The sequence below is a fragment of the Salvelinus fontinalis genome, chromosome 15 (assembly GCF_029448725.1).
Source record: "Salvelinus fontinalis isolate EN_2023a chromosome 15, ASM2944872v1, whole genome shotgun sequence".
Lineage (NCBI taxonomy): Eukaryota > Metazoa > Chordata > Actinopteri > Salmoniformes > Salmonidae > Salvelinus > Salvelinus fontinalis.
Window position 1 is genome coordinate 36,554,307 of NC_074679.1, and position 25,143 is coordinate 36,579,449.

The window sequence follows — 25,143 nt, forward strand, 5'->3', positions numbered from 1 at the left end:
CCCCAAGTCTCTCCCTTGTGTGCTGCCCTTCTGGCAGCTTAATGGGACTTGTACAGCTGGTGAGCAATCAGCCTTTGATTTTTTATTTATTTTTTATTTCACCTTTATTTAACCAGGTAGGCAAATTGAGAACACGTTCTCATTTACAATTGCGACCTGGCCAAGATAAAGCAAAGCAGTTCGATACATACAACAACACATAGTTACACATGTAGTAGAACAAACATACAGTCAATAATACAGTGAAAAAATAAGTCTATATACAATGACAGCAAGTGAGGTGAGATAAGGGAGGTGAAGGCAAACAAAATATATATAAAAATAAATAAAAATATAAAAAGGCCATGGTGGCGAAGTAAATACAATATAGCAAGTAAAAAAAAAAACACTGGAATGGTTGGTTTGCAGTGGAAGAAAGTGCAAAGTAGAGATAGAAATAATGGGGTGCAAAGGAGCAAAAATAAATAAATGAATACAGTAGGTAAAGAGGTAGTTGTTTGGGCTAAATTATAGATAGGCTATGTACAGGTGCAGTAATCTATGAGCTGCTCTGACAGCTGGTGCTTAAAGCTAGTGAGGGAGATAAGTGTTTCCAATTTCAGAGATTTTTGTAGTTCGTTCCAGTCATTGGCAGCAGAGAACTGGAATGAGAGGCGGCCAAATTACACACCAATCCCCAATCAGCCCCAATTAGTCCTGGCCGGAGAGCCCGTCGAGACCTGGCACGTCCAGCAGATGGTCATCGCATCGTGACGTATACGCCGTCTGTCACCAGGCCTCGACGAGTCTCCCCCTGGTGGCTGACCTTCTGTACGCCACAATACATTTTAGAATAAGACTGACGTCACAAAATGTGGGAAAAGAAAAGTGGTCTGAATACTTTACGAATGAACTGTATATTTGGTCCCATTTTTCAAGAGCTGAAATAAAAACACCACAAATGTTCCATACGCACAAAAAGCACTTTTCTCTCAAATTTTGTGTACTTTTTTTTTTATATCACTGTTAGTGAGCATGTGTCCATTGCAATTAAAATCCATCCACTTGACAGGGGAGGCATAGCTGATTAAACAGCATGATCATTACACATGTGCAACTTGTGCTGGGGACAATAAAAGGCCACTCAAAAATGTGCCGTTTTGTCACACAATGCCACATACATCTCAAGTTGAGGGAGCGTGCAATTGGCATAGTGACTGAAAGAATATCCACCAGAGCTGTTGCCCGAGAATTACATTTTCATTTCTCTACCATGACCTACAATGTCATTTTAGAGAATTTGTCAGTACGTCAAACCGGCCTCACAAATCGCAGAACACGTGTAACCACGCAAGACCATGACCTCCACATCCGGCTTATTCACTTATGGGGTCATCTGAGACCAGCCACCCAGACAGCTGATGAAACTTATTTCTGTCTGTAATAAAACCCCTTTGTGGGGAAAAACCCATTCTGATTGGCTGGGTCTGGCTCCCCTGTTGGTGGGGCTGCCTCCCAAGTGGGTGAGCGTATGCTCTCCAAGGCCCACCCATGCCCTAATTAGGCTCATAGACTAGGGCGCAACTCAATACTAGGAAGGTGTTCCTAATGTTTAGTATACTCAGTGCGCACACACACACACACACACACAACAGTTCGAAAGTTACAGGTCACTTAGAAATGTCCTTGTTTTTGAAAGAAAAGTATATTTTTTGTCCATACTACTCCCTTCACAGAACAGCGCAAACTGGCTATAACCAGAATAGAGAGAGGAGTGGGAGGCCCCAGTGCACAACTGAGCAAGAGGACAAGTACATTAGAGTGTCTAGTTTGGAATAGCCGTCATTTCTCAGAACAAGAATAAACTGAGAAGTTTCAGAAGAAAGTTCTGACCATTTTGAGCCTGTAATCGAACCCACAAATGCTGATGCTCCAGATACTCAACTAGTCTAAAGAAGGCCAGTTTTATTGATTCTTTAATCAGAACAACAGTTTTCAGCTGTGCTAACATAATTGCAAAAGAGTTTTCTAATGATCAATTCGCCTTTTAAAATGATCAACTTGGATTAGCTAACACAACGTGGCATTGGAACACAGGAGTGATAGTTGCTGATAAATGGGCCTCTGTACGCCTTTGTAGATACTCCATTACAAATCTGTCGTTTCCAGCTACAATACTCATTTACAACATTAACAATGTCTCCACTATATTTCTGATCGATTTGACGTTATTTTAAAATGGACAAAAAAATGTGAATTTTCTTTCAAAAACAAGGACATTTCAAGGTGACCCCAAACTTTTGAACGGTAGTGTGTACACACACACAGCAAAAAAAAAGAAACGTCCCTTTTTCAGGACCCTGTCTTTCAAAGATAATTCGTAAAAATCCAAATAACGTCACAGATCTTCATTGTAAAGGGTTTAAACACTGTTTCCCATGCTTGTTCAATGAACCATAAACAATTAATGAACATGCACCTGTGGAACGTTCGTTAAGACACTAACAGCTTACAGATGGTAGGCAATTAAGGTCACAGTTATGAAAACTTAGGACACTAGAGGCCTTTCTACTGACTCTGAAAAACACCAAAAGAAAGATGCCCAGGGTCCCTGCTCATCTGCGTGAACGTGCCTTAGGCATGCTGCAAGGAGGTATGAGGACTGCAGATGTGTCAAGGACAATAAATTGCAATGTCTGTACTGTAAGACACCTAAGACAGCGCTACAGGGAGACAGGATGGACAGCTGATCGTCCTCGCAGTGGCAGACCACGTGTAAAAAAAACCTACACACGATCGGTACATCCGAACACCACACCTGCGGGACAGGTACAGGATGGCAACAAACTGCCTGAGTTACACCAGGAACGCACAATCCCTCCATCAGTGCTCAGACTGTCCGCAATAGGCTGAGAGGCTGGACTGAGGGCTTGTAGCCCTGTTGTAAGGCAGATCCTCACTAGACATTACCGGCAACAATGTCACCTATGGGCACAAACCCAACGTCGCTGGACCAGACAGGACTGGCAAAAAGTGCTAATCACTGACGAGTCGCGGATTTGTCTGACCAGGGTGATGGTCGGATTTGCATTTATCGTCGAAGGAATGAGAGTTACACCAACGCCTGTACTCTGGAGCGGGATCAATTTGGGGGTGGAGGGTCCATCATGGTCTGGGGCGGTGTGTCACAGCATCATCAGACTGAGCTTGTTGTCATTGCAGGCAATCTCAACGCTGTGCATTACAGGGAAGACATCCTCCTCCCTCATGTGGTACTCTTCCTGCAGGCTCATCTTGACATGACCCTCCAGCATGACAATGCCACTCGTTCTGTGTGTGATTTCCTGCAAGACAGGAATGTTAGTGTTCTGCCATGACCAGCAAAGAGCCCGGATCTCAATCCCATTGAGCACGTCTGGGACCTGTTGGATCGGAGGGTGAGGGCAAGGGCCATTACCCCAAGAAATGTATGGGAACTTGCAAGTGACTTGGTGGAAGAGTGGGGTAACATCTCACATCAAGAACTGGCAAATCTGGTGCAGTCCAAGAGGAGGAGATACACTGCAGTACTTAATGCAGCTGGTGGCCATACCAGATACTGACTGTTACTTTTGATTTTGACCCCCCATATGTTCAGGGACACATTATTCCATTTATGTTAGTCACATGTGTGGAACTTGTTCAGTTTATGTCTCAGTTGTTGAATCTTGTTATGTTCATGCAAATATTTACACCTGAAGTTTGCTGAAAATAAACGCAGTTGACAGTGAGGACGTTTATTTTTTTGCTGAGTTTATACACACACACTATATTTCGTAGATGATTTTATACGAAGTGATTTAGTCATGTGTGCATATATTTTACATATGGGTGGCCGGCCCAAGGAAATTAACCTGCAATCCTGGCTTTGCAAGCGCCATGCTCTATCAACTGAGCCATACAGGACTGCTCTGTCTGTCTGTCTGTCTGTCTGTCTGTCTGTCTGTCTGTCTGTCTGTCTGTCTGTCTGTCTGTCTGTCTGTCTGTCTGTCTGTCTGTCTGTCTGTCTGTCTGTCTGTCTGTCTGTCTGTCTGTCTGTCTGTCTGTCTGTCTGTCTGTCTGTCTGTCTGTCTGTCTGTCTGTCTGTCTGTCTGTCTGTCTGTCTGTCTGTCTGTCTGTCTGTCTGTCTGTCTGTCTGTCTGTCTGTCTGTCTGTCTGTCTGTCTGTCTGTCTGTCTGTCTGTCTGTCTGTCTGTCTGTCTGTCTGTCTGTCTGTCTGTCTGTCTGTCTGTCTGTCTGTCTGTCTGTCTGTCTGTCTGTCTGTCTGTCTGTCTGTCTGTCTGTCTGTCTGTCTGTCTGTCTGTCTGTCTGTCTGTCTGTCTGTCTGTCTGTCTGTCTGTCTGTCTGTCTGTCTGTCTGTCTGTCTGTCTGTCTGTCTGTCTGTCTGTCTGTCTGTCTGTCTGTCTGTCTGTCTGTCTGTCTGTCTGTCTGTCTGTCTGTCTGTCTGTCTGTCTGTCTGTCTGTCTGTCTGTCTGTCTGTCTGTCTGTCTGTCTGTCTGTCTGTCTGTCTGTCTGTCTGTCTGTCTGTCTGTCTGTCTGTCTGTCTGTCTGTCTGTCTGTCTGTCTGTCTGTCTGTCTGTCTGTCTGTCTGTCTGTCTGTCTGTGTATATATATATATATATATATGCCCATCCATGTGTCTGCTGTTCCCAACATCTAAACCAGCCTGCAGCGCCATTGATACCGCTGTCTGGTCCCTCTGTATGTCTGTCAATAATCATGACCAATTACAGCCAAACATCCATTGTCCCTGCAATATCACATCATTATTGACATCCCATAGAATACCATTGGACAGATTCCAGACAGGACGGCTGCCAAGTGGGATATCAAAGGATTATTTATTACATTACGCGTGACCAGACAACACCCCATTTCTATGACAACACCTATAATGCATCAGAATTCCTGTCTGGACTGGATCAAATCGCATTTCATTTGTCACATGCTTCGTAAACAACAGACAGACTAACAGGAAAATGCTTATAGGAACTTCCCAACAATGCAGGGAAAAATAGAAAAAAATATATAGAAAAAATAATAACGAGGGATAAATAAACAATGAGTAACGATAACTTGGATATATTTTCCCAGCCCCCGTACCCGTAAGAGGCCTTTTTCCTGGCCGTCATTGGAAATATGAATTTGTTCTTAAATTACTTGCTTGGCCCTCCGTTAGTTAAATAAATGTAAAATATAAAAACACAGGGCACGAGTAGATACAGAATGCACATATAGGTGGGGCTAAAGTGACTTGGCAACAGGAGAGTTAATAAACAGTAGCAGCAGTGTAGGTAATGAGTCAAGAGTTAGTGCAAAAAGGGTCAATGCAGATAGTTAGATAAATAGTCCGGGTAGCTATTTAGAAGTCTTATGGCTTGGGGGTTGAAACTGTTCTAGATCCTGTTAGTTTCGGACATGGTGCCTCGGTACCGCTTGCTGTGCGGTAGCAGAGAGAACAGTCTATGATTCCAGACTGGAGTCTGAAAATGTTTTGGGCCTTCCTCTGACACCGCCTGGTATAGAGGATTGGAGGGCAGGGAGCTCAGCCCCAGTGATGTACTGAGCCGTATGCACTAGCCTCTGTAACGCCTTGCGTCGGATGCCAAGCAGTTGCCATAACAAGCAGTGATGCAGCCAGTCAAGATTCTCTCAATGGTGCAGCTGTAGAACTTTGAGGATTTTAGGGCTCATACCATATTTTTTCAGCCTCCTTAGGGGGAAGAGGCGTTGTCGTGCCTTCTTCACGACTCTGTTGGTGTGTGTGTGTTAATTCATTAGTTGTCGTGGACAACAAGGAACTTGAATCTCTCAAGCCACTCCACTACAGCCCAGTGGATCTGGATGGGGGCGTGCTCGGTCCTCCGTTTCCTGTAGTCTACGATCAGCTCTTGCTAATGTTGAGGGAGAGGTTGTTGTCTTGGCACCACACTGCCAGGTCACTGACCTCCTCCCTATAAGCTGTCTCATCATCGTCGGTGATCAGGTCTACCACTGTCCTGTTTTGTCAGCAAACTTAATGATGGCGTTTGAGTCGTGCGCAGCCACAAAGTCGTGGGTGAACTGGGAGTACAAGAAGGGATTAAGCACGCAGCCTTGAGACACCTCCGTGTTGATGCTCAGTGTGTTGGATATGTTGTTGCCTACCCTCACCACCTGGGGTTGGCCCGTCAGGAAATCCAGATGCAGAGGGAAGTGTTCAGTCCCAGGGTCCAGGGCTTAGTGATGAGCTTCGAGGGCACTATGGTGTTTAATGCTGAGCTGTAGTCAATAAACAGCATTCTCAAATAAGTGTTCTTCTTGTACACGTGGGAGAGGGCAGTGTGGAGTGCAATAAAGATTACGTAATCTGTGGATCTGTTGGGGCGGTATGTGAATTGGAGTGGGTCCAGGACATCTGGGATGATGGTGTTGATGTGAGTGATTACCAGCCTTTCAAAGCATTTCAAGGCTATGGGGCCAAAATAATTTAAACAGTCCCTGTGCCCAAGAATGCCAAGGTAACCTATGGTGGTCTGCTTGAAACACATCGGCTACGGAGAATGGTCTGGAACTGCTGGTGCTCATGAATGGTTCATTGTTGCTTGTCTCAAAGCTAGCATATAAGGCATTTAGCTCGTCTGCTAGGCTCGCGTCACTGGGCAGTTCGCTGCTCGGTTTCCCTTTGTAATCAGTGTTAGTTTGCAAGCCTTGCCATATCTGACGAGCTTCAGCGCAGGCGTAGTAGGATTTGATCTTAGTCTTGTATTGACGCTTTGCCTGTTTGATAGCTTGTCAGAGGTCGTAGCTGGATTTATTATAAGCGTTCCGGATTAGCGTCCCACTCCTTGAAAGCGGAAGCTCTAGCCATTAGCTCAGTGCGGATGTCCTGTAGCTTAGCATCCACTTCATCAGACCACTAGTACTTCCTGTTTGAGTTTTTGCTTGTAAGCAGGAAACAAGAGGATAGTTATGGTAAGATTTGCCAAAGGGGGGGCAGGGGAGAGCCTTGTATAAGTTTGTGTGTGTGGAGAAAAGGTGATCTAGAATTGTTTTGCCTGTAGTCTCACTTATGATATCTTGATAAAAATGAAATAAAACATATTTCAGTTTCCCTGCACCGAAAATCACCGGCCATGAGAAGAGCTGCCTCTGGGTGGGCACTTTCTTGTTTGCTTATGGCCCTGTACAGATCGTTGAGTGTGGTCTTAGTGCCAGCATTGGTTTGCATTGATAAATAGAGTGCTATGAAAAATATGTTGGTAAATAGTATGGTCTGCAGCTTATCATAAGGTATTCTAAACTCAGGAGAGCAAAAACTTGAGACTTCCTTAACATTCGAGATTGTGCCCCAGCAGTTAACAGACACACCACTCCTTCCCTCATCTTACCTGAGGCTGCCAACCGGTCTTGAAGATGTATGGAAAAGCCAACAAGATGTATATTATTCATCTTCGTGTTCAGCCACGACTCTGTGAAACATAGAACATTACAATTCTTCAGGTCCTGTTGGTAGGATAGTCTCAAACGGAGCTCGTCCAGTTTGTTCTCTAGTGACTGTACCTAGAGGCGGTTTATTTACTTGTCAACAAAGTTTGGTCTGGATGCCGGCTCGTCTGCATCTTTCGCGCCATCTCATCCAATTTTGAGTCCCGGTGATTAGGGCCTTGTGTCGGAGTATGCAGAACGTCCATAGCTGCTGACTCGAAGTAGAAACCAGTTAGTGATCACTGTTCTGATCTCCAGATGCTGTTTTCGGTCACAAAATAGCAGAATTGGTCAGGAGCCAGTAAAACGGCTCCTTATAAAATAATTGTCTCAACATTTCTAGAGTGGGATTTTGGCTATAGGCTACTTTGAACCAAGGCAAGACATGAATATGCATTAAAAAAGTCCAAGTTTCAAACAATTAAGGAACAGGAAAGACATAGCGATGCTAATGATAGGCCTAACTGTCTTCTGCTAGATAGAAAGACTTTCCCAAAAGGTAGCTACAAAGTAGCTTATGCCTACCTGGCAGAATGATATCATGATTTGCATCAATCCAGTGACCATTTGTTTTGCAAACTCATGTGCTACAGAAACACTGCTAACTAAACCACAGTGCAAGGTGCCTGTGCACTTGAATTAAAAGGGTAACTACTCTCAAACATAAAAGTAGTCTCGTGATGTGGTTTAAGCATTGTTATGGACTTAGAACATCCAATTTTGTTGTTTTTCTATTAAAAAAGGGTTACTTTGAGAGCGAAAACCTGTTGTTTCAATAGTAGAACTACTATTAGCATACTTGCATAGTACAGCCGGCCTGACTGTGAAAGACCAATATGGGATTCATCATTTTAGGGCGTTCAGAGTGTATGTCACTGTTTCTTAAATAAATAAGACAGGATGTCTTTCCTTTGCTGGTCGGGCCATTTGAGGAATTCCTGGCAAAATTAGAGTACCCACTTTTCCAGGCACCACTACACCACTGGACGGACGGAAGGAATGGAGGACTGAAATAACTTAGAGATAACGAGAGAGCTTCCTAAATAATTTTTCTGCTGACCTTTGAAGTAATATCAATAACTTAAAAGAAAATAACAAAACACAGCTCTCTGTATGTATCCTGTATCACTCTTCTTCTTTCAAATATGAACTAAGTGGATGCTTGGCAACATCCCCTCGTCTATTAAGGCACCTCCCCGTTTGACAGTTTTCTTCCGTTTCGTGCCTACTCAATATGACCCAAGCCATATTTCCCTCATCCTGAGGCATAGAGCTGGGGTGTTTACCATGCTGGACTTTAAGCTGATACTGTTTGACATCTCTGTTTTGGCCCATTGTGAGAGGTCCAATCAGGACACAATGGCTGCAGATGGATTCTCTGTCTTGTTTGGCCAGTGCCTGGGACGACTGACTCGGTCGGCGGAGCGCGTGGAAGCCCTGCAAGTCGAGGGGCCAGACTGTACTGCTGGCTGCTGCTGCTGCTGCTGGGTAGGGACAAGGACAGGCACCATCATGAACTGGTAGCCAATGCCTGCACAGACACTCACTGGCCCCCTTCTCAATGGGGTCTGCAGAGCTAAATGAGGATGAGCATGTCTCACTCATGGCAGCTAACCTTTTAATGGATCAATAGTGAGAGTAATAAGGGGATAACAGAGAGCTTGGGATTATTGGGATGAGCACTAGGGAGAAGCTATTCTCTATCCCTATAGAGGCATGAGCGCTGGGCCTTTGTTGACCCTGTGATGACCATACAAAGAGGAAGCATTGGCCTCTGAGTTTTCTGAAGTTTCCTTCATCTGAAACACTGTATTATTGCAACCCCCCTCCAAGTCTCTGATCACAACTTCTCTCCCTCCCTCTCTCCTCTAACCCTACCCACTCAACCATCACAATCTTTGCTCTCCCTCTCCCACTGCTCTCTCCTCTTCTATCCTATCATCTCTACCTTCTGCTAAATCCTTCTCTCTCCTGTCTCCTGATTTTGCCTTTTCAACCCTACTCTCCTCCCTTTCCGCATCCTATGACTCTCCCTGTCCCCTTTCCTCTTGGCCCTCACCTCCTGCTCCGTGGCTGAGTGACTCACTGCAAGCTTACAGAATAGGGCTGCGTGCAGCTGAGCTGAAACGCAGGAAAAGTAAAGTTCCGGAGGACATATCCCTTCCTTCTCTTCCTCTGTATCTGCTATTAAGCCACTTTCAATCACTCTACATTTCATTCTTCTGCCTCTAACCCTAGGAAACTTTTTTCCACCTTCTCCTCCCTCCTTAATCCTCCACCTCCTACCTACCTCTCTGCGGACGACTGTTAACCACTTTGAACAGAAGGTTGACGATCTCCTTTCCTAATTCACTCAGCCTACTGAGTCCACTGGTCCCACTCTCACATAACACCCCTACGCCTTGACCTTTCTCCCCACTCTCTCCAGATGGAATCCTGCAACTAGTGATGTCCAGCCACCTGGCAACCTGCCCGCTCAACCCCATCCCCTCTTCCCTTCTCCAGACCATATCTGGAGACCTCCCATTACTCACTTCCCCTCATCAACTCATCCCTGACTACTGGTTGCGTCCTCTCTGACTTCAAGAAGGCCAGAGTCGCTCCCTTCCTCAAGAAACAAACACTCGACCCTTCTCACGTCAAAAACTACAGACCGTTATGCCTTCCTTCTTTTCTTTCCAAAACACTTGAGCATGCTGTCTCTGACCAACTCTCTCTCGATCTCTCTCAGAACGATCTTCTTGACCCTAACCAGTCAGGCTTCAAGACGGCTCACTCAACTGAGACTGCTCTCCTCTGTCACGGAGACTCTCCGCACCGCCAAAGCTGACTCTCTGTTTTCATCCTCCTAGATTTATCCGCTGCCTTCGACATTGTGAACCATCAGATCCTCCTACCCACCCTCTCAGAGCTAGGCATCTCAGGCACTGCACACTCTTGGATTGCATTCTACCTGGCAGGTGGCTCCTACCAGGTGATGTGGAGAGGATCTGAGTCTGCACCACATGCTCTCACTACTGGTGTCCCCTGGGGCTCGGTTCCAGGCCCTCTCCTATTTTCTCTATACAATAAGCCACTTGGCTCCGTCATATGATCTCTCCTATCACTGCTATGCAGATGACACTCAACTATTTCCTCAACTACTCAACCTTCCCCCCTTCTGACACCCAGGTGGCAACACGCATCTCTGTGTGCCTGGCAGACATCTCAGCTTAGATGTCGGCCCACCACCTCAAGCTCAACCCCGACAAGACAGAGCTGCTATTCCTGCACTACAAGACCATGGTGCTTGCCTACGGAATAGCAATGGAAACTAGCCCTCCCTACCTTCAGGCTATGCTCAAATCCTACACCCCAACCCGAGCACTCCATTCTGCCACCTCTAGTCTCTTGGCCCTCGCACCCCTATGGGGGTCAGCTCCCGCTCAGCCCAGTCAATGCTCTGTCAGGGCACCCCAAAGATGGCTTCCTCCTGACGCTAAATCAGCAAAGTGCCTGCCAATCTTCTGAGAATGTCTGAAACCCTACCTCTTCACAGAGTATCTTAAATTAATCCTACGGCGCCCCAAAAAAGTAATGTCTTCTCCTACTAGCACTGACTTTGCCGATAACTATTTTACTGAGGTTGTCTCACCAAACTAATTGTCGCTCTTGATAAGAGTGTCTGCTATATGACAAAAATGCAAATGTCTTTGCAGGGAGCAGGCTTCAGCCTTTTTAGTGTACTCAAGCTAGTAATAAAATATCTTTATATTGCTGTCAAGAAGCATTGATTATGCTGGAAACAAGCTAACAAATTATTTCAGAGGAAATATATCAAAAGCGAGCTCCTCCCTTAGTGAGTATTTATGAGTCCAAATCACACAGCCAGGCCCTGAAAAGAGTTGAAGAAAAGCAAGTGCAGACCTGGCCGCTTCGCCATCAAACATGGCCATCCGCGTATCCCCACATATGATTAAACTAGTTAAATACTTCACAGTCCTGAAAGATTTTGATTCGACTGTAATCATATAATAAATGAAAGCCATAAATGGCAAGATCCCTTTAGTCATCTATACTGTAGAGCTGAACCAACTACCAACCAGCAGCTCTTAAAAGGATACTTTGGGATTTTGGCAATGAGGCATTTTGTCTACTTCCCTAGAGTCCGATTAAATGGGAGATACCATTTGTATGTCTCTGTGTCCAGTATTAAGGAAGTTAGAAGTAGTTTCTCAAGCCAACTCTAACTAGACAAAGGGCCTCATTGCCAAAATTCCGAAGTATCCCTTTAATGGGCGAGAGAAGCAGAGTAGAGCAATAGAATGAGTGAGTGAGTGAGCGACAGACAGCAGTTCAGCATGGCATTGGGCCCAGCCCAAGGACAGTACGTACAACCAGCTCAGAGAACATGGCATCCAGCTCCTCTTCAAGCGGCATGGGCAGGGAGGGCTCCATGGTCTGTAGGATGAAGTTACTGTCATGGCGAAGGCGGTAGGTGATCTCCGGGTGATCACTCCCTTTAAAACAGCAGAAAATATCGGAGAGGCCCCGCCCTGGACGCTTGCGAGGGGCCATGGCGTGGCGGCCAGGGTTTGGGCCCTTTCTAGGGAACGTTACCGTCTCTCACCACGGCTCCCTGTAGAAGGAGACAAGACAGATTGTTAGTGGAATACATGGTTGGAGTCATTTAACCAGGTTATTCATTTGGCTTCTGAGGGTGTGATATATGTAAATTATAACCCTGAGGGTGTGGTCTATATCACCCCCGAAGGTGTGGTCTATGTCACTCCCAGAGCATGGTGTATGTCACATGATCTATGCCATGGGCAATTCCACGGTCACAGAATGAGACGTAACAGATGTTTCACTTTAAAAATGTATGTCAAGCAAAACCCAATGATTGCAAAGTAAAACAAACCATACAGATTTTAATGACTTTTAGGATGACTTTTAACAATTTCCACGGGAAATTTAACAAAAACACATTTACTTGAACAGGGCAGAATGACGGAACAAACAGCACAAACGGTCATTCTGCAACCAAACTTGGCATCTGCACTGTTCTTCAAGTAAATGTGGATGGCTGAGTTGAAACACAGGCCAAACAGTGGAGGCTCCTCAGTGGAGGACCATCCTCAGTGAATTTCATAAAAATAATAAATTTAAAACTTAAAGTTATCCTTTTTTAGATAAAACTATACTAAACATAATCATGTCACCAAATAACTGATTGAAAACACTATTTTGCAAAGAAGGTCTACAGTAGCCTCAACAGCACTCTGTAGGGTAGCACCATGATGTAGCCGGTGGACAGCTAGTTTCTGTACTCCTCTGGGTACATTGACCTCAATACAAAACATTGGAGTCTCGTGGTTCTCACCCCCTTCAATAGACTTGTAATTATATCTTTCAGAGTACGTCCTCCAGCCTATCAGAGCTCGAGGCATGAACTGACATGTTGTCCAGCCAATCAAAGGACCAGAGAATTAATCTAGTACAGAAAGCATCAGCTACAGATACCTAGCACTGCAGTGTATAAAATGTGGTGAGTAGGTGACTCAAAGTGCACGAGAAAGACAATAGTTGAACAGTTTAAACAAATACATTTCCTCCCCCCCAAAAAATTTCACTTTCAGTTCCACTTACTTAGCTAGCAAATGCAGCCAGCTAGTTTAGCCTACTGAAACACCCTGCTCAAACAGAGGGATGCTATGTTAGCTAGCTGAGTTTAACACAACACTGGAAGATAAGCTTTTGGTATTACTAATTTATTGCCACCATGGCGCCCCGGTGTAACTGATTACTGACTGTACAATAACATTACTGCATGATTGTAGCAAGTTTACTAATGCGTTAGTTCTATTAGCAATGCTGACTTTGTTATTTTTTTTAATTTTTTATTTTTTATTTAACCTTTATTTAACCAGGTAGGCAAATTGAGAACACGTTCTCATTTACAATTGCGACCTGGCCAAGATAAAGCAAAGCAGTTCGACACATACAACAACACATAGTTACACATGGAGTAAAAACAAACATATAGTCAATAATACAGTGAAAAAAAATAAGTCTATATACAATGTGAGCAAGTGAGGTGAGATAAGGGAGGTGAAGGCAAACAGATATATGTATAAATAAATAAAAATATAAAAAGGCCATGGAGGCGAAGTGAGTACAACACAGCAAGTAAAATAAAAACTAAAAAAACACTGGAATGGTTGGTTTGCATTGGAAGAAAGTGCAAAGTAGAGACAGAAATAATGGGGTGCAAAGGAGCAAAATAAATTAATAAATAAATACAGTAGGTAAAGAGGTAGTTGTTTGGGCTAAATTGTAGATGGGTTATGTACAGGTGCAGTAATCTATGAGCTGCTCTGACAGCTGGTGCTTAAAGCTAGTGAGGGAGATAGGTGTTTCCAGTTTCAGAGATTTTTGTAGTTCGTTCCAGTCATTGGCAGCAGAGAACTGGAAGGAGAGGCGTCCAAAGGAAGAATTGGTTTTGGGGGTGACTAGAAAGATATACCTGCTGGAGCGCGTGCTACAGGTAGGTGCTGCAATGGTGACCAGCGAGCTGAGATAAGGGGGGACTTTACCTAGCAGGGTCTTGTAGATGACCTGGAACCAGTGGGTTTGGCGACGAGTATGAAGCGAGGGCCAGCCAACGAGAGTGTACAGGTCGCAGTGGTGGGTAGTATATGGGGCTTTGGTGACAAAACGGATGGCACTGTGATAGACTGCATCCAATTTATTGAGTAGGGTTTTGGAGGCTATTTTGTAAATTACATCACCGAAGTCGAGGATTGGTAGGATGGTCAGTTTTACAAGGGTATGTTTGGCAGCATGAGTAAAGGATGCTTTGTTGCGGAATAGGAAGCCAATTCTAGATTTGACTTTGGATTGGAGATGTTTGATGTGGGTCTGGAAGGAGAGTTTACAGTCTAACCAGACACCTAGGTATTTGTAGTTGTCCACATATTCTAAGTCAGAGCCGTCCAAAGTAGTGATGTTGGACAGGCGGGCAGGAGCAGGCAGCGATCGGTTGAAGAGCATGCATTTGGTTTTACTTGTATTTAAGAGCAGTTGGAGGCCACGGAAGGAGAGTTGTATGGCATTGAAGCTCGCCTGGAGGGTAGTTAACACAGTGTCAAAAGAAGGGCTAGAAGTATACAGAATAGTGTCGTCTGCGTAGAGGTGGATCAGAGAATCACCAGCAGCAAGAGCGACATCATTGATGTAAACAGAGAAGAGAGTCGGTCCAAGAATTGAACCCTGTGGCACCCCCATAGAGACTGCCAGAGGCCCGGACAACAGACCCTCCGATTTGACACACTGAACTCTATCAGAGAAGTAGTTGGTGAACCAGGCGAGGCAATCATTAGAGAAACCAAGGCTGTCGAGTCTGCCAATGAGGATGTGGTGATTGACAGAGTCAAAAGCCTTGGCCAGGTCAATGAATACGGCTGCACAGTATTGTTTCCTATCGATGGCGGTTACGATATCGTTTATGACCTTGAGCGTGGCTGAGGTGCACCCATGACCAGCTCTGAAACCAGATTGCATAGCGGAGAAGGTGTGGTGTGATTCGAAATGGTCGGTAATCTGTTTGTTGACTTGGCTTTCGAAGACCTTAGAAAGGCAGGGTAGGATAGATATAGGTCTGTAGCAGTTAGGGTCAAGGGTGTCCCCCCCTTTGAAGAGGGGGATAACCGCAGCTGCTTTCCAATCTTTGGGGATCTCAGACGACACGAAAGAGAGGTTGAAGAGGCTAGTAATAGGGGTGGCAACAATTTCAGCAGATAGTTTTAGAAAGAAAGGGTCCAGATTATCTAGCCCGGCTGATTTGTAAGGGTCCAGATTTTGCAGCTCATTTAGAACATCAGCTGACTGTATTTGGGAGAAAGAGAAATGGGGAAGGCTTGGGCGAGTAGCAGAGGGGAGGGCAGTGCTGTTGTCCGGGGTAGGGGTAGCCAGGTGGAAAGCATGGCCAGCCGTAGAAAAATGCTTATTGAAATTCTCAATTATAGTGGATTTGTCGGTGGTGACAGTGTTTCCTATCTTCAGAGCGGTTGGAAGCTGGGAGGAGGTGTTCTTATTCTCCATGGACTTTACGGTGTCCCAGAACTTTTTTGAATTTGTGTTGCAGGAAGCAAATTTCTGCTTGAAAAAGCTAGCCTTGGCTGTTCTAACTGCCTGTGTATATTGGTTTCTGGCTTCCCTGAAAAGTTGCATATCACGGGGGCTGTTCGATGCTAATGCAGAACGCCATAGGATGTTTTTCTGTTGGTTAAGGGCAGTCAGGTCAGGAGAGAACCAAGGGCTATATCTGTTCCTGGTTCTAAATTTCTTGAATGGGGCATGCTTATTCAAGATGGTGAGGAAGGCATTTTTTAAAAAATGACCAGGCATCCTCTACTGACGGGATGAGATCAATATCCTTCCAGGATACCCCGGCCAGGTCGATTAGGAAGGCCTGCTCGCTGAAGTGTTTCAGGGAGCGTTTGACAGTGATGAGTGGAGGTCGTTTGACCGCTGACCCATTACGGATGCAGGCAATGAGGCAGTGATCGCTGAGATCTTGGTTGAAAACAGCAGAGGTGTATTTGGAGGGCAAGTTTGTTAGGATGATATCTATGAGGGTACCCGTGTTTACGGAATTGGGGTGGTACCTGGTAGGTTCATTGATAATTTGTGTGAGATTGAGGGCATCAAGCTTAGATTGTAGGGTGGCTGGGGTGTTGAGCATGTTCAAATTTAGGTCGCCTAGCAGCACGAGCTCTGAAGATAGATGGGGGGCAATCAGTTCACATATAGTGTCCAGAGCACAGCTGGGGGCAGAGGGTGGTCTATAGCAGGCGGCAACGGTGAGAGACTTGTTTTTAGAGAGGTGGATTTTTAAAAGTAGAAGTTCAAATTGTTTGGGAACAGACCTGGATAGTATAACAGAACTCTGCAGGCAGTCTTTGCAGTAGATTGCAACACCGCCCCCTTTGGCCATTCTATCTTGTCTGAAAATATTGTAATTGGGGATAAAAATGTCTGAATTTTTGGTGGTCTTTCTAAGCCAGGATTCAGACACGGCTAAAACATCCGGGTTGGTAGAGTGTGCTAAAGCAGTGAACAAAACAAACTTAGGGAGGAGGCTTCTAATGTTAACATGCATGAAGCCAAGGCTATTACGGTTACAGAAGTCATCAAAAGAGAGCGCCTGGGGAATAGGAGTGGAGCCAGGTACTGCAGGGCCTGGATTCACCTCTACATCACCAGAGGAACAGAGGAGAAGTACAATAAGGGTACGGCTAAAAGCTATGAGAATTGGTCGCCTAGAGCTACTAGAGCAGAGAGTAAAAGGAAGTTTCTGGGGGCGATAAAATAGTTTAAAGGAATAATGTACAGACAAAGGTATGGTAGGATGTGAATACAGTGGAGGTAAACCTAGGTATTGAGTGATGATGAGAGAGATCTTGTCTCTAGAAACATCATTGAAACCAGGTGATGTCATCGCATATGTGGGTGGTGGAACTGAGAGGTTGGATATGGTATAGAGAGCAGGGCTAGAATCTCTACAGTGAAATAAGCCAATAAACACTAACCAGAACAGCAATGGACAAGGAATATTTACATTAAGGAGAGGCATGCTTAATCGAGTGATCAATAAGGGTCCAGTGAGTAGAGGTTGGTTGGGGTCGTGGCGATCCAGACAGCTGGCCGGGTATATGGCTATCGGTAGCAGCATAGGATGGAGGTCTGTTTGTAGATACCTCGTGCGTTTCCGTCGGTGGGTTCCGTGTGGTGGGGTTTTGTTCAGATAGCAGCCGATAAGACAGCTAACGATTAGCGGGCCTCGGATGAGCGTTCAGGTAACGTCGGGACGGAGGTGCCGGTTGGATAAATCCCTCGGGCAGATAACGTCGGCAGTCAGTCGTGAAGGCCCGGTGGGGTTCCGTATCTGCAGCAGCAACAAAAGAAACGGGTCCGGATGGTGATGGAACTCCTCAGCTGGCTAGCTCCAGCATGATTTGAGTTTGCTCCGGGGTCGACGTAAGCCAATAGTCACACGGTATGCAGCTAGCTAGCTGCGAAATCAAGGTGCAAGTGTCCAGAGCCTGCGGTTGGAATCCGGGGAAACTGAGAGAAAAAAAGTCCCGGAATGCTCCGGTCCGAGTCGCGTTGCACAAAAGTGCCGGTAGATTATCGAGCTAAAGGAATAGCTGATGACCGCAAAACGTGGGCAGCTGAAACACCAACGCTAGCCAGCAAACCGGCTAATTTCGGGGCAGCTACAGATTAGCTTCTGGGTAGCTATCGGAGTAGCTTCTGGTTAGCTTTCAGGCTAGCTTCTGAATTAGCCCCTGGCTATCTTCCACGATGGATTTTCAGATTGAGGTAAATAATACTTATTGTAATTGGTGAAGCGGGTTGCAGGAAAGCTTTTGCAGGAAAGCTTTTGTAGTTGAGTTCTTGGATAATAAAATAAATTAAAGATATGTGAAGAAAAGGTGTAAATATATATATATACAGGACACGACAAGACAATACGGAAAAAGACGTCTGAACTGCTAAGCCACCTTGGAATAGTGATGTTATCACCATATTAACTAAAGTAACGTCAATGTAGGCTGTGTGTAGCGGTTTGGCTTGGAAAGGTTTTTTCTCCTGGTCACATACAGCTGTGTTGTGCATTGAAGTCCACAAGTGAAGGGAAGAGAAGGAATACAATGTGGCTGTTACGAGAGTGAACTCTGTTTACGCGTGATCAGGGGTATATTCATTCCGACGATTCTGTTAAAAAAAAACATTTCTTAAAACTGAAGAAACGGAACAAAACGGGGATAAACATACCTGAATTTGTCCAATAGAAACTCTTGTTTGCAACTTTGGGTTACACCCTATATCAGCTAGATGCAGGCAAGAGTGTGCAAGACGCTATTGAATGTCAACGTCTGTCACCTCAAATGTCTCTCGACCTGTGGTCACCTACGTTGTAAACTTTCATTCACAGGCTAGGTTGTAGCAACCTCATGATGGGTATAGGGAAAATGTGTGTATCATGTAGTAGCCGAAACCTATCGCTGTTACATTGAACTGGGTGAATGGAATATGAATGAGCGTCATCCAACATGCTCTAATAGAAATAAGGCCATGCTCATGAAAAAAAATACGTGTCCTCCCTCACCTTTAAACGACACTAACCACAACTGAGGCCTAAATGTACTGTTATACAACCAGACATCCAAGGATTCCAAATAAAGAGACAGAGAGTCCTGTATGTCAACGGGAGAGAGCCATTACTGGATTATTGTCTTCTTTATAGAGAAAACACAGTGCAACACTACAGATTGTTTTTTATTTATTTTATTTTATTTGTTGAGTAGAGTGTTGGAGGCTATTTTATAAATTACATTGCCGAAGTCGAGGATCGGTAGGATGGTCAGTTTTACGAGGGTATGTTTGGCAGCATGAGTGAAGGATGCTTTGTTGCAAAATAGGAAGCCGATTCTAGATTTAATTTTGGATTGGAGATGCTTAATATGAGTCTGGAAGGAGAGTTTACAGTCTAAACCAGACACCTAGGTATTTGTAGTTATCCACATATTTTAAGTCGGAGCCGTCCAGAGTACTGATGCTGGATGGGCGGGCAGGTGCGGGCAGTGATCGGTTGAAGAGCATACATTTAGTTTTACTTGCATTTAAGAGCAGTTGGAGGCCACGGAAGGAGAGTTGTATGGCATTGAAGCTCGTCTGGAAGTTAGTTAACACAGTGTCCAAAGAAGGGCCAGAAGTATACAGAATGGTGTCGTCTGCGTTGAGGTGGATTAGAGAATCACCAGGAGCAAGAGCGACATCATTGATGTATACAGAGAAGAGAGTCGGCCCGAAAATTGAACCCTGTGGCACCTCCATAGAGACTGCCAGCAGTCCGGACAACAGGCCCTCCGATTTGACACACTGAACTCCATCTGAGAAGTAGTTGGTGAACCAGGCGAGGCAATCATTTGAGAAACCAAGGCTGTTGAGTTTGCCAATAAGAATGTGATGATTGACAGAGTTGAAAGCCTTGGCCAGGTCGATGAATACTGCTGCACAGTAATGTCTCTTATCGATGGCGGTTATGATATCATTTAGGACCTTGAACGTGGCTGAGGTGCACCCATGACCAGCTCTGAAACCAGATTGCATAGTGGAGAAGGTACGGTGGGATTCAAAATGTTCGGAATCTGTTTGTTAATTTTATCTTTCGAAGACCTTAGAAAGGCAGGGTAGGATAGATATAGGTCTATAGCAGTTTGGGTCTAGAGTGTCTCCCCCTTTGAAGAGGGGGATAACCGCGGCAGCTTTCCAATCTTTGGGAATCTCAGATGATACGAAAGAGGTTGAACAGGCTAGTAATAGGGGTTGCAACAATTTCGACAGATAATTATAGAAAGAGAGGGTCCAGATTGTCCAGCCCGGCTGATATGTAGGGGTCCAGATTTTGCAGCTCTTTCAGAACATCAGCTATCTGGATTTAGGTGAAGGAGAAATGGGGGAGGCTTGGGCAAGTTGCTGTGGGGAGTGCAGGGCTGTTGACTGGGGTAGGGGTAGCCAGGTGGAAAGCATGGCCAGCCGTGGAAAAATGCTTATTTGAATTCTCCATTATCGTGGATTTATTGGTGGTGAGAGTTAAAACGGCAGTGTCTGATTAATTCAGTGAATTAGATAGAGACAGAGAGAGACACACAGAGAGAGAGACACACAGAGAGAGAGACACACAGAGAGAGAGACACACAGAGAGAGAGACACACAGAGAGAGAGACACACAGAGAGAGAGACACACAGAGAGAGAGAGCAATATTGTGCCGAGGGGCCTCAGCCTGCCGCATCCCTCTCAGTGACCCTACACAACAGGACCAGGATTTATATCCAAACACAGGCACTGTGGGGATTAGTGCACTGACTGGGAAGACCCGCTGCTTCTCAGCTCAACTCACTGTGGTGAAGTGGTTACTGGTCTTCATGTTCATGTACTAGCAGCAGGCAATAGACACACACACACACACTTTTACACTCTTCACATACGCTGCTGCTACTCTGTTTATTATCTATCCCGATTGCCTAGTTACTTTTACCCCTACCTACATGTACATATTACTTCTACTACCTCATACCCCTGCACATTGACTTGGTACCAGTACTACTTTTATATCGCCTCGTTGTTGTTGTCTTTTGTGTTACTATTTTTATTTGCTACATTTCTTACCTTTTAACTTTGCATTGTTGGGAAAGGGCTTGTAAGTAAGCATTTCACAGTAAAGTCACAGATTGAATCTGAGCTTAAGCAAAGTGATTTCTAAGATCCAGACTGGGCCAGTAAGACAAATGGCAGTACGTAAGTCTTTGAAGAGGGAGCGATGTGGATGTTATGAGTGTAAATCATGTGACTCGTATCTATGAGCTTTGATTAAGCAGGAACCAGAGACTCAACTCCTGTTGAGAGAATAAGATTAAAAATCTAAATGAAAGGAGAAAAGCAAAATATAATAATATCACCTCAGAATTTTGCTAAACTGAAAAGTTACATGAATATTAACTTGTAAATGAGGTCCTGGGTTTAGCTAACAGAAACCAGGACTGGCCTGAGAAGCCAATCTAACAACGGCAGGAGAGGAAAATGAAACCCAGCAGTCTGTGATAGCAGACAGTGTGGTCCCCAGTGAGGTTAAGGTCAGACTGAGGACAGTCTACTCTGTTTAAGGTTCATTCACAAAAATCTCAGTGAATAATTTACACAAGGTTAGATGCGCTCAATGTTTCTCCTCTGAGAGGTTGATATACACAAGGCCAGAGCGAGAAAGATCAGCTTCCAAAACTCCCAAGCAAGCACTACTCTGACCTTCCACAAAGCACTAAGCAAACACCATCACTCAACATCTTCAGTTACTATAAAGAGGCTTTTCTTGAACTAAGAATGTGTGGGTGTGCCAAATCCTGTGGTTCTGTACAGTAGGTAGGCTAAATCCTGTGGTTGAGTAGCTATGCTAAATCCTGTGGTTGTGTACAGTAGCTAGGCTAAATCCTGTGGTTGAGTAGCTAGGCTAAATCCATGTGGTTGTGTAGCTAGGCTAAATCCATGTGGTTGAGTAGCTAGGCTAAATCCATGTGGTTGTGTAGCTAGGCTAAATCCTGTGGTTGTGTAGCTAGGCTAAATCCATGTGGTTGTGTAGCTAGGCTAAATCCATGTGGTTGAGTAGCTAGGCTAAATCCTGTGGTTGTGTAGCTAGGCTAAATCCATGTGGTTGTGTAGCTAGGCTAAATCCTGTGGTTGAGTAGCTAGGCTAAATCCATGTGGTTGTGTAGCTAGGCTAAATCCATGTGGTTGTGTAGCTAGGCTAAATCCATGTGGTTGTGTAGCTAGGCTAAATCCTGTGGTTGTGTAGCTAGGCTAAATCCATGTGGTTGTGTAGCTAGGCTAAATCCATGTGGTTGTGTAGCTAGGCTAAATCCTGTGGTTGTGTAACTAAGATAAATCCTGTGGTTGTGTAACTAAGCTAAATCATGTGATTGTGTAGCTAGGCTAAATCCTGTGGTTGTGGAACACACATAACCCATACAATCCACACCATTGAAGTCTTGCAGTAGCCTATTAGAGAACAACTTTACCACTTTCTTACAGTAGGTATGGACAAATGTGAACAGACCAAACAAGACTAGAAAGGTGAATGACCACTCTTTGCAGCAGGTAGGCCTATATACAGTATGTTGTATATTTGCTAGCATAGGATATTGTAAGATATATGTATAATGTTTCCTAATTTAATTGTTTCATCACTGAATCAACAGCATACAAAAGGCAGATGGTTTGAACATTATATGGCAATAAAGACAATGGCCGATAAAGTATAAAACAAACACACATCATGTAGAGATGCCTAACCTAAACATAAAACCAAGATGTCTCTCCAGGAAATCAAATTAAAATAAGTCTCCCTCCCCAGCAGTCATTTTAAAAACACATGAAGCGGTCTGTTTATTTATGTGCAACCTTGTCCTTCCTGAATGGACTACCATCATCAGCACAGAGAGTGCGTCCCAAATGGCACCCTTTTTACTGCACTACTTTATTTTACCAGGGCCCCTAGTATATAGGGAGTAGGATGCCATTTGGGACGCACTCTGAGTGTTTTCCACATGTGCTGAACTCCAGTGAACCTGTCAGTTCCTACAACAGCAGATGATGTCCTTGTGAACTTTACACGATCCATCTTTAGAAAAGGGAGATGTTCTGTTACAGGGAACTAACGAGGAAACCAAAAGGAGGGCAGGTACTGCATAAGAGCTGTAGTAAGACCTGGTTCAGAGCCCTTTGGCGAAACCATTCCCACCTCTTACCCAGGTCAGCTTCAGGAAAGACACACACACGCACACACAGGACAACTTCAGGGAAGCGATACTCTTTGAAGCACAGCCATCAATAAACACTGAGTTTTTCCTTTCCTTCCTCTTACATATTCCTTTCTTTTCCCCTTGCTTTTATTAAAGACTAAGCACAAAGAGTCCGACTGGAAAACTTTGAGGGATGGGGATTTTTAATATCTTCCATTTCAAAGGGCAGCTTGTAATAGTCAGGATGCTGATAGCAATACTAACTGATGCAGTTACTTTTATTAGCAGTCTCATTCGTATCCTATTTCCTGTTTATCCATGATATATGACAAAGGGAGTATACTGTACATCCAAAAGAGGTAATCAGAGAGCATTCTGGGAGATGATCATGAGTGGGGGGGGTATAGCCTGTATGTTTGCATGTCTGAGCTATACATGAATTCAATTTACTCATGATCCAACACAGACAGTCCCCTACATGACACATCCATGAATTCATAATCCCAATTCCCAACACAAACATGTTGATACACCAACGTGCCTCCCTCCCTCCGAGACGCTGAGCTTCGGAAGCCACATCTGTTGTGATTGTTGTACCAAGGTGAGTCAGCAGGAGAAAACAGGATGTGTCCAGTGCCACTGGTTGATTCTCATTGACTCGCTCATTCACACCCACACATGTTCCTACTGTAACAGCCCTTCTGATTACGCTGTACCAGCTGAAAAACACACAGCGACTGAGCTGGCAGAGTCATTCAAATTAGGGCTGGGATCAATTCCATTGAAATTCAAACAATTAAAAGGAAATTGACTGAGTTGAAGTGGAATTGTGTCTTGTAGTTTGACTGGTATTGCTGACTCCTATGACAGGCATCTAACTAACAATGCCAATAACAACGAGTATTACTAGGCTATAATTGCGTCGCATCGGGTTGAGGCAAACCCGAAAACAATGTTTGAACAAATACAACTCACGATGTGCCGAATCAAATTAAGTGATCTCGAGATCCCAAAGTGTTCTTAGACAACATACCAGGCTGATTGTTGCCCTTAAAGCAAAACCAGATACGCTCAACGTGTTCAAGAAGTAATTATTGGATTCTTCGTAGCTAGAGCTGTTTACACATATTGGGTACAGATGTCATATTGGATACAGGGCCATGAGTTGCACTGTAACCCCTCTGCAAAAAAACATATATATTTTTTTTCAAAGACACACACACATCTGAGAACATCTGGCAATTAAAAGTCCTGAACAATCGCAGGATGTTCGTGATCTTTATCAGTCTCCTGACAGGCAGGACAGTTTGATATTCTCTCCAGTGCTCAGCTGCGTCAAACTTCTGATTGCTGTACACACAACACTAAAAGATGACTCACTTGCTCTCTCTGCCATTGCTCTGAGTTAGGGCTTCTGATAAAAGCAGACACTTAGACACTCTGCTCCTATTTCTGATTATGTTATGCTTATAGCTGAATGATTGGAGCATTGTTCACTTGCAGTATGGGCCTGGTTTCCTGGACCCAGATTAAGTGTATTCCTGTTCTAACAAGCACTTTCAAGGGAGTTATTCGCCATTGACCAAGCAGTTTAGTCCAGGAATAGGCTTAATCTGGGATTGGGCAACTGGCCTTGATAACCACTCTAATACAAACTCACTGCACTATAAGCAGCAGCATAGGAGGACTGCAGATAGAGAAAGGGTGGAAGGAAATAAAGTAATTTAGAAGTGTATTGCTCAGCAGCCCAGCGGTCAGTCAGAGATGATGTAGTTCTAATTTGGTCATTAGAGACAGAATGTAAACCAGATGTTACACATCCTGCTGCTGCTCATTGACCTGCTGGACCAAACCAACATATACTGTACAGCCAGGCACACACTGTATCCAGTAAGAATATCTGTTCATCAAGTGTGTGGGGACCATTTGGTCGGAGCATCCATTTTGCCTAAATAAAGTCTGCATTAAAATATTCTTTGAAACTCGTGGCCTTATGATAGTTCATGGCTGTCAGACTCAGGACAACAATACAATAACAATGTTCTGTAGGTAAACAAAGCTATAGAATACAGGTGTCAAACTCATTCCACGGAGGGCCGAGTGTCTGCGGGTTTTCGCTCCTCCCTCGAACTTGATTGATGAATTAAGGTCCCTAATTAGTGGGGAACTTCCCACACCTGGTTGTCTAGTGTTTAATTGAAAAGATAAAACGAAAACCTGCAGACACTAGGCCCTCCATGGAATGAGTTTGACACCCCTGCTAGAGAACAATCCGTTTCAACAACTTTAAATGTCACGTAGAAGAGGTTACAACCTC

General features: G+C 44.5%; 1 protein-coding gene across 4 annotated transcripts in view; it reads right to left on the reverse strand.

Annotated features, from left to right (window-relative positions):
- Positions 1-25,143, reverse strand: part of LOC129811880 (disheveled-associated activator of morphogenesis 1-like) — an 85,365-nt gene that overhangs the window by 33,922 nt on the left and 26,300 nt on the right. For all 4 annotated transcript variants that reach the window (XM_055863589.1, XM_055863586.1, XM_055863588.1 and 1 more), the window contains exon 2: positions 11,859-12,102. In XM_055863589.1, coding sequence (XP_055719564.1) covers positions 11,859-12,041 — 183 coding nt within the window. In that variant the 5' untranslated portion in view covers positions 12,042-12,102. The remainder of the gene's footprint in view (positions 1-11,858; positions 12,103-25,143) is intronic.